General features: G+C 37.0%; 1 protein-coding gene across 1 annotated transcript; it reads left to right on the top strand.

The window, feature by feature from the left end:
* Positions 1 to 1,051: 1,051 nt before the first annotated feature.
* Positions 1,052 to 6,971, top strand: LOC306858946 (stonustoxin subunit alpha-like). The gene is made up of 4 exons (XM_079399761.1): positions 1,052 to 1,091; positions 1,253 to 1,404; positions 3,902 to 3,949; positions 4,151 to 6,971. Exons 2-4 carry the CDS (start codon positions 1,299 to 1,301, stop codon positions 4,687 to 4,689), a joined length of 693 nt encoding a protein of 230 aa, XP_079255887.1. The 5' UTR covers positions 1,052 to 1,091; positions 1,253 to 1,298; the 3' UTR covers positions 4,690 to 6,971.
* Positions 6,972 to 10,786: the final 3,815 nt, after the last annotated feature.

The following is a 10,786-nucleotide window of genomic DNA, read 5'->3' as shown; positions in this document are numbered from 1 at the left end:
AAGACTCCTCACTAAGATAAAAGTTTTTGTTTTTCCTCACTCAGAGTTGCTCTCAGATTGGTCCTGAATCACTTTTAAGCTAAGACCCCTAGTTAGAAATGTTTAAGCTAAATCAGCCAGCTAAAACGGACACCCAACTCAGCCTGCTTGCTTGCTGCTTGCAAAACTTTGGCTTCGTCCCTGATCGCGCTGCGAAGCGCTCACCAACTAACACCCGGCTGATCGTGTTTCAATCCCAGACTTGTCAATCTCATGGTAGCCTGATTGGAACAAACTTCCTCTGTAAGTGATTTTAAAACATAAGACAGTACCCAGATTTGAAGACTACAATAAGATTTCACTTCTACAAATTTTGGTAGGCTACTATAAGATGGATAGCCTAAATAATTCAAATGGACTACCTGTTATTTTTATATTATATCAAAAAGTGTATATTTTTAAATGTTGGTACATTTAACCAGTATTTACCATACTTTCAAAACAAAAATTAAAATAGGAAAAATATGCAATATGAAAATAATTTAAGAAGAAATACAGAGAAAGAGAAAAACAAACGAACAAGATTTGGTTTTCAAAAAGCCTTTTTCCAAAAGGTACATCTGGAATAAGGGAGGTCGTCTTATATTCGGGTCAATACGGTAAATTAAAAAAGAATAACATGCCAGCAGAGGATTTTCCCCTTATTTTTTGAAAGAGACTATAAATCATTAAAGGACAGAGAAACAAACAATTTATTAACATAATAGAAAACTGGAACAAAATCCTTTACAGTTGTTCAATTGAGTGAAAGTGACTCTGAAAAACTGTCATAAAATCAAGGAAGCCAAAACAATTTATTCATTGTAAAAGTTCAGAAAATAAACCACTTCTGTTGCGTGACGACCACATGAAAGCGTGACAGAAAAAGTTTATTAAATGAGTAAAATAATGCCAAGGAAAATGACAGACTGTGATTTCCCCCCCAGGGTTTTCTCACGTCTCTCTTGAAAAACTGGTTTCACTTGTTTTCCCGGAGATTAGCTTCAGAGCTTTTTCTGAAGAAGCCAGTTCAGAGGTGTAACAAGAAGCCTACAGTTGTCTTCATTTTACCGGTAAATTAGTATATACTGCTTCATAAAATTCTGACCTATCAAGATTTTGCTCATTAATTTTTGTGCGCATTAATAAAACTTATTTAATCTTTTTAAACCAATTAAGATCTAGACGCAGATACGATTAAAAGGTGCTTAAAGGGTCATTACTGTGTTTCAAGTGCGGCTCTGGAGAAGGTAGATACTCCTGACACAGTGGATCTGACAATGAATCGTTTTGGACCAGAACAAGCTGAGAGGATCACGTTGGACATCCTGGAGCAGAATAAGCAGAACATTCTAGCTGAGCAGCTGAAAAACAAACACAAGCGAGGTAACATGTTATTGTTAAAATTAAGTTGTTAAATGAGCCATTTAAAAAAAAATCTTGTAATTTTACATTATTGACGCACTATTTTCCTATTTGATACCGTAAAGTTGTTTTGACACAATCTGTATTGTTAAAAGCGCTATATAAATAAAGGTGACTTGACTTGACTTGTATGGTGACCCTCGTTCCCTGATGGAGGAAACTGGCACATATACATGTGTATTGATGCTGTACGTTTATGGGTGTGTATAAACTACTGTCCCACAACCAAAAAACACACCTTAAGACAAAGCTGATATCTCAATGAGACATATAATCACCCCTTAGTATCCTGAGCGTAGAGAAACCTCTGTCAGAGCCATAGCCTTGTGGACAGTACATCGACGAGAAGGCACACCTGCACCTCAGACAGCATGGGTTTGAATCCCAGCTAAAGGTACTTTCCTGCTTCTGTTCAATTCTCACCTGTCCAGGGGTCTCGTTTATAAAACTTTCCATAGATCACTTTCATCCTAAAAGTGTACGTAGGCAAAAAAGCTAGATTTTGCGTACGCACAAATTTTCCATGCATACGCCAGAATCAGCACTCCTTCGACTCCGCTGATCCAGTCCAGCCCCCCTTCGTCTCCTGTGCCCTCTAGAGCGCCCTCTAGTGCCCACTCCTCCACAGCGCCCTCCAGTGCCCGCACCTCCAGAACCCCTCCGGGAGTGGAAAAACCTAGTTTTCTGCTGCCAAAGTGGCCGAGCCAGGGAACCTGGACAAGGCCATGAAGGCTCCTTCGTGGCCTCCTGAATGGCTGGCATGTCCGTGGCCTCCTGAATGGCTGGCATCTCCGTGGCCTCCCGAATAGCTGTCGCCTCCATGGCTCCCTGAGCTGCCAGCTCTGCCATGGCAACCTGAACTTCCTGTTCCGCCAAGGCTCCCTGAACTGTCTGCTCCACCATGGCCCCCTGAACTCCCTGATCCGCCCTGGAGGCCTTCCTTGTCTCCTCCCTGTTCCTGCCCTGCACCAGCCTCCAGGGTGACATGTCACGTGTATGTTCCTGTTCCTGTTTGTCCTTATTTGGTTTGGTTCCTGTTCTCATTATTAGTTAATCACCTTTGTTGTGTTCACCTGTCTGCCCCTCATTATCTGCCCTATTTTAGTTCCTGTCCATTGAGGTCGAGTTTGTCCGTTATTGCTGAAGTTTCACATTGGTTGTGCTGTGTTCTCCCTTGAGTTTCCCCTGCGGATTTATTAAAAGACTGTTATTTGAAGTTCATCGTCATTGTGTGCATCTGACAGCACCCACATCGATACAATATGTGGTTTTCAAAATATTTTATATTAATTTGCAGGGGTTGCTTTGTTTTTGTTTTTTACGGACAGCTTCTATATATAGAGGACAGTAAGTGACTATTAACTACTTCTCATCCTTTCAGTTACACAAATGTCTCGTTAAAAATATCTACAAATTGATTAAACTGATCCGAGATCAGGTAAAAACCATGATTCATGGGTTCACAGAGATTGCCCCCCAACGGCAAACCATTGAAATTTCAAATTATTTCGAAACAGTTAAGACATAATAAAGACTCGTTTACTAAAAATCATGTGACTTTGGCAGTTTGATACATGCTCCGAACCACTGTTTTGAAAGAACTGTTTCACAAAAGTTGTGAAGCTTCACGAAGCAGTGCTTCGAAAGTGCACATCACTAGTTTTGACCCTGGACTTTTTCTTTGTTTTTGCGATTGTTTGCTGCCTGCCCTGACCTTTGCCTGTTTGTGGATTACTCTTTTGCCTCTGCCTTGGATTATACTGTTTGCTGGTGTTCGACCCTGCCTGTTTGACCACGTTTGTTAAAAAAAGCCTTGCATTTGGATCCCCAACTCCATTGTCAGGATTCCCACGTTTCTATTACAGGTTTTCACAAAAACAAAGTTTTATATAAATTAAGAAAATGGATGAGTTGTATCGATTTTTATATTTAAACAATTATTATCAATTATGTTAACAGTATATATGTATTTTACTGTCTTAATTGTTTAGATTTTATAATGCATTATATTCTTGTCGATCCACCAGTTCACATTTACAAATCTGCATGTTTGCAGCGTAAAAACATGGGTTGATTTTCAAAAATAGCAGGCAATTAACAAACCATCAGTATTAACAAACCATTAACTATGACTTTTGCCTCAATAAGCTACTAATTTGCTGCTTATTAATAGTTAGTATGGTAGTTAATTTTAGCTATATTATGCAGAATGTGCTTTATAAGTACTAATCAACAGCTAATATGTTAATAATAGGCATGCTAATAAGTAACTAGGTAGTAGTGAGAATCGGTCCATATACTAAAGTGTAACATATTTTTAATTATTAACATGTTATTCTCATTCATTCTTAGAAATATCCTCCATCATCTCGTGTCATGTAGAAGATCATAATAGAAATGTCTTAGGAATGGATGGAGGATTATTTTCTCTTGACATGATGTCTGTTGATTTCCACAGTCAGATTCTTCAACTTTGTTCTCTGGACCAGGAACAACTTCCTACAATGTAAGTCACTAAAAAACAAGCAGAAAAACTCACTGTGTACATGTTCTTCCTGTAGAGGGTGAAAGAAAAGAGTTTCATAAGTGATCATATAATTGATGATTTGCAAAGAATATTTAAGCTGTCATGAGACACTGATGATATATTGAACATGAAAAGATCAGATTCATAATTCCTGATTCTGGTGTATTTTATTTCCTTCAGTTTCCTATCCGCTCATTCTGGATCAAAACACAGCACATAAAAACCTCAGTCTGTCTGAGAGCAACACAGTGTCTATGTGCACTGACACAGAGCAGCTGTATCCGGATCATCCAGACAGATTTGATGTGCATCCTCAGGTGTTGTGTAACGAGAGTGTGAGTGGATGTTGTTACTGGGAGATTGACTGGAGTGGAGATAGAGGTGTGTATATATCAGTATCATATAAGAGCATCAGCAGGAAGGGAGGTGGTGAGTGTTTGTTTGGATATAATGATCAGTCCTGGAGTTTGTACTGCTCTTCCTCCAGATACTCATTCAGACACAAAAGGATACGGACTGAACTCCCTGTAGAGTCCATCAGCAGTAGAATAGGAGTGTATGTGGATCTCAGTGCAGGAACTCTGTCCTTCTACAGCGTCTCTGACACAATGAGACTCATCCACACAGTCCAGACCACATTCACTCAGCCGCTCTATCCTGGGTTTAGGATTTTTAAAGGATCATCAGTGAAACTGTTGATGAATCAGAATAAACTGTAGAGCGAGTCTACCCATAATACTTTGAGCTGCATGATAAATCAGTAATAGAAGAGAGTCTATATCTCTCACTGTCACTGAAATAACATGCTAGAATAAATGTGTGTAATAAATCTTCATATATCAATATATGCAATATATGCTCAAAGTAAAAACATATGAAACCTATTAGAAATTGGAAAAATTCCATATATTGACATACATTTTTCCCATATATTGTACATGTTTATGTATGTGTAATACATATTTTGACATATATGCCTTAAATATGAAATGTCCTAATATGCTCATATAGATAAAAAACAACAGCTATATATTAAACCAATTAGAAAATGAAACAATTCCATACATTGACATATATTAACATTTGTTTGTTATGTTACTCATTGTCAGGGGAAACAAGGAGTGAAGGACTCAAGGATGCAGAGGTTAAAATAGGGTAACTTTGTTGCAAATGCTTATAGCAAAAGGAAGCATGATTTCAAACTGAATTGAATTGACAAAAATGGACAAGTACACAGTCAGTAATAAAATTCTAAAACAAATGACCTCAATTCGCACAAGCAATATCGGAGCGAGCAGACAGGAAGTTCAAGGCCTATTTGAGAGCTCGCATCCAATTTTCTGCGATTACATGACTGTTCTCATGTTACAATAAAGCGCTAGCCACATTTGCGCAGGAAAGATTAAAATGATGTGAAATACCTGCAATCCCGCGTGGATATTCAGACTCTTGACAGGAGGCGGATGCGTGTCAAACTCACTGTCGGAGAGGAGAGAGCGAGACGCAGCTTGTATCGGTGTATATTCAGTAGATACGGTGGGAAAGAGTAATGGAACAGTGTCAGATATTTCAGTATCTGTATCAAAATATACATATTTATGATAACACTACCATGTAGTTTGATTCTCCAAACTTTCTCCCTCACTATCCGGTCAGCTCTTCACCTGCTGCAGCGGCGGCTTTTCCTGGTTCAGATATTGGTCCGTTTACGTTCGGATATCTTTATTGGCTACTGAAATACCGTCAAACCAAAGGTTTGAATATCAATTCAAATTGTGGGCGTACTCAGTAACGAACTATGATTTAAAAGTAACAAAGTAGATTATTTTGCTTAATTTGTATTTAAGTACAGCTTAAAAAATATACTCAAAGCACCAGAAAAAACGACTTGATAACAGTAACGTGAGTAGTTGTAATTTGTTACCGCCACCACTGGTAAAGACACAGCACGTCCAGATCTTACCTTCATAATTGTGGATGTAGTTTGAAATGTGTAGCTTGAATCCCTTCTCCTTCTTGGCTTTCGATGAACGGGACAGCGTTTGGATAATTCGAGTAACGTCGTTGACCGGAATTTGGTCCCGCCATAAAGAACGCCATAGCTGTTATTGACGCTACGTGCGCCGGATATGGCACAGCTGGCTGAATGTGAATACGAAGAGAGGTGTGCATATAGCCTATAAAATATATTCTGACAGGATTTGGTATGAGTGTTTCTGACAAAAAAAAGATTTGTTTTCTGATGTTTATTTTTATATTTACTTTAATTTGTTTATTTATTTGACCTCAAATTAGGTTAGATTTATGATTTTTGAATAGTTACTGCAAGAGCCTGTCATGGCGCTCAGATGTAGCTGTTGTCAATAGATATAGTTTTTTGTACTATACAACATGTTTGTTACATTCACCATTTTAATACCAATATTTACTAATCAGTGGGCGTTTGTACATTAAACCCTTCAAATACACATCTTTTTAAATATACACATTGAGAGCTTTTCCATATTTCTAGATGGCCATGTTCATGATGTTATAATTTGTAAAAAATAGTTTTGCACAAGAAACACGCTTTAAACTTATTTTCAAGTTTTGCTTTTTTGTCATGTTGATTAAATTAAAATTATAAAAATGAATATTTTCTGAATGTAACAAGTTATAAGGTTCCCAGGTTAATTTAATGCAATGAAATAAAATAAAAAAATGTGTGTGTGTGTGTGTGTGAGTGACTGAGGAGTGAAGTGTGTCTATTTTGCACTCTTGATATTTTAGAGTGTCACCCATTCATTGCTATGCACTTTTTTTTTCTGCATCATTGTTACATCCCTTCTTTGGCTATTAAAGGTCTAGGGTTAAGCAGGGGAACATTAGGCCAGTTAAACGCTGTAAAAAGTGAATAAGAGAAACGGGAGACTGCAAGAACAAGGGAACTTGTTTTTATTTTAAACAGGCTGTCACCAGAAAATATTTTCAAGGAAAAATATAATGAAGATAATTCTTTACAAACTAGAAAAAAGAGAAAAAATAATAGTTTCAACCAAGCATATGCAAATTTTCCATACTTAGGAACTGGGGAGGACAAAGAGACAGGGCCGTGCCAAATGAAAGAAAAGGATAAAACACAAAGGAACCTTTCTAGCCCATTTACAACTAAACCTATCTCTAATACAAGAGAAAATGTAGAAAGAAAAAGTCTTCAACACCCGAGAAATTGCATCTTAATAACTACCCTGTCTACCAAAGCAAAAATGACAACAGATGGCACACATACACAGATGTGTGTATATATACATATATATATATATATTCATACAAACATATGTATGTGTGTATATAAAAGAAAGTTTTGAGTTTTGATTAAGGCTTTTTTGTATGGTTAAGCTTTATTGTTTTGTAAAATATAATAGAGTGATAAAATAGTTAGTGGTTTCCCCCTCCCTTTTAAAAGTAAAAATAAAAAGGTGTTGTGTTTATCTGTCTTGATACGATTTGATGAGGACAGATATTGGATGTGTAAATTATGCAGTTGAACCTAACATACCTCCACCACTTTGACTCTTTAAATGCCAAAAATACAGACATGCTGCAGTTTGAAAGGGTAAACTGAGATATTTAAGGTGTGGAGGCAATCATAAACATGGAATGTGTTCGAATAGAATGAAGGCAAAGAGGATGAGACAAACAATGCTCCAGTACAGGTGGAAATATATTCAAATTAATATGCATCTGCCAACAAAACCTTGCACAAACTCATGATTGAAAGTGAGAGAAGCATGCCACCAGGAAGATACGAGTAATGATGATGATAATAATAAAACAATCGTAACAAATCGTAATTAAACAGACAGTTTACTGAAATCATCAGTGATGGAGGAGCTAGTATCTTCAACAGCAGTTTGTGGCTGGTCTCTTTCTTCTCCATCTCTAAGATGATTGTCAGTTGGTGGAGGTGGAGGATTATTTGGGTTGTTCATTTGGGCCTGGTCTCTTTCTTCTCCATCTCTAAGATGATTGTCAGTTGGTGGAGGTGGAGGATTATTTGGGTTGTTCATTTGGGCCTGGTCTCTCTCTCTGTGCACTCTGGCTTTCAGCTCAGCAAAGGCGTTCTCAAATAAATTTAGGTTTTCCTCATGGCTTTGCACAAGCACAATACGAGTAGTGTAAAAAGTTATTGTGAGAAAGATATTATTTCTGTCATGAATTTCATCTTGAAATATGGTAAATATTTGTCCATGGGCTATTTCTGTTTGATCAAAATGCGGGTATTCATCATTGATGGCTGCTGTCCATTCAGGAATTAGTGTGGTGTAGAAGATTAAGTTAGTTTTTTCCTTTTTCTCCGTCTGATCAACGGTCAGAACTTTGTAGTCAGCATAAAGAATATCAGGATTTTGTGCCAATATCCTCTCTTTGTGTTTTTTCCTGCCCGTCTTAGTACAATTCAATGGGTAAACAATCTCCCTGCTCATTGCTTGGTCATTGGTCGTCATGGTGTTCTGGTAACTATGGCGGTGCTGCAGCTGCAGATTTCAATGTTTAATTATGAAATATTTAATATGATTGAACAATCAAATTTCGTTTCAAAGTTTTGATTCTTTTTATGCACGTCAAAGTCAGCTCTGTTTAGTATTTACTACTGTGGTGTTTTGTTTAAGCTGATCTCCATTTGGTTCTTAAATGTTTTGGAGGGAATCTGCAGGATGATGGTCCAGTAGTCAGATGCTTCGGTCTTCTTTCTTTTGTCAAAATGTATTTTCTAGGGGGAGAAATAGTGGGCACAACAAGTGTTACTAAAATTGGAGTTTTGATTTCTAGGGTGCAGTAAAAAGCATTCACAATATCATTGTTGCTAATGACATTCACAAACTTTAATGTCAATTTATTTCAATAATGTTGGCCTAATAGTAATTCTTATTTCACAAAATATATACAAATATTTTCTAATACAAAAGTGAAAATCAAGTGTACAGTTAGGGTGTTAGCTGGAGAGCCCATAAGCTCCCCTAGAGGACACTCCGTACCATACCGTTGCTAGGATTATATTGATTGCTGCCTGTTTGACTACATTTTTAAATAAAGCCTATATTTGGATCCGCTACCCTGTTCTCACACCTTCCCACGTTACAGAGGGTGTTTACATGACAATAATTGTACTAAAAATAGAAAAGTTTTTCCTTCACATTTGCACGACAATGTTGTCAAAATGATCCCCGGTCACAGTGATCTGTGGAAACAACTAAAAACGCTGTATTATTCATACTAGGCCAGTAGTTAGCAAAGTCAGTTTGTAAAGAAATACTACTGCACCCATACCTATAGACTGAACATGAACAGTAATATCCATGAATTCATCATTTTCACAATATCGCATTTTTGTTGTTTACACTATGGTGATAATAGTATTGTTTTTTTTCATGCACCCAAAACACTGTTGTTTTGTAAATGAACGGCCAAAATTTTTCTTTTTCCATTTTTATTTGAAATGGAGGTGTAAATTTCCACTTTGTTACTGGGGCATTTATACAAATGAATGAGAAAAATTAAATGGGATTGCATGGGTTTTGGGAAATGATTGGATAATTACATTGATGTTGTTTGCCAACTGCTGCAATCATTTCATGTGAGTAACAGGTTTAATTTCTTCATGACTTTTATTCTCCATCATGACTATAAAATACATGCTAATATCCAAAAAATGTTCACAGTATTAACAGATGAAACCCTTTGAAATAATCTGGTTTTATTTTATTAATTGTTTATTAAAGTCGGCATTAAATCAAAATGGACAATTCTTATTTTTTGATGGAATACTGTAGTGTGTATTATAAATAATGTATCCGTGCACTTCATTATTTTTTTCAAATTCATGTGCCCTAGTAATCTTTAATCAAAAACGTTAACCTCCCCTCCCCCTCAAAATGACTCCTCTTCCGGTCACGAGTAATGGTGCAAGGGCGGAGCTAGTGAGGGGTAAACACTGGGATAAACCACAGGGGAAAAGCTGAAGCTGATGCTTCACTTTATAGCACTGACACCAGTCATGAGGGAGTACGTTACCCTTCTGAAAATATATTAGTATATTACAACATTACTCTTAGGACATCGCAAACTAATTTGTTTCATGAATATGACTTAAGCTGGAGGATGCGCTCAGGCAGTCTCTCGCGCGCGCTGTTTAGGCATGTTTTGTGCCATTGATCGAGGTCGTCATCCCTAATAAATAAATCATTTATTCATGCTTGGGTGTCGGCGGTGAATCCAGTGGAGAGAAATCCCCCACCATTTCAGATCTGCCTCCATTTTGTTAGTAACGCCCCAACTTCCAACGATCCAATCAATTCCCGAAGGACGAAATCAAGTCCCTCTTGTGTTGCAATTTTGATTAGGGGAGTTCAAATCCCTTGTCAAAAAATCCTATAGGATTCCAACAGGAAAATTGTATAGGATTCTAATTGGAATTTCTATCGTATTTTGGAACCATTCCTATAGGAATAGTCCTATCGGACAAGACATAAATATCCTGTAGAATCAATCCTATTGGATTTGCATGGGATCAAATTGGGTGCCTGTTTATGTCTATATGGGAATTTATTATTATTATTACTACTAACTAATTTAACTTAAACTCCCCTTGATGTAGAAATTGATCATTGTATGTTGTGCAACCTGCAGTAACGTTATAAACAACATGCAGCACACAGCATTAATGCAAAAAAAATTCTAAGGCACTGAAAATGGATTGATTTAAACAAAAGGCAAATCAACAAATCGATAGTGTTGTGTTGTTTTATTTTTATTTCTTTCTACCTTTATAACTTG

Source organism: Barbus barbus, assembly GCF_936440315.1.
Source record: "Barbus barbus genome assembly, chromosome: 39".
In the NCBI taxonomy this organism is placed as follows: Eukaryota; Metazoa; Chordata; class Actinopteri; order Cypriniformes; family Cyprinidae; genus Barbus; species Barbus barbus.
The sequence above is the reverse complement of the archived record's forward strand: the minus strand, read 5'-3'. Positions and strand labels throughout refer to the sequence as shown.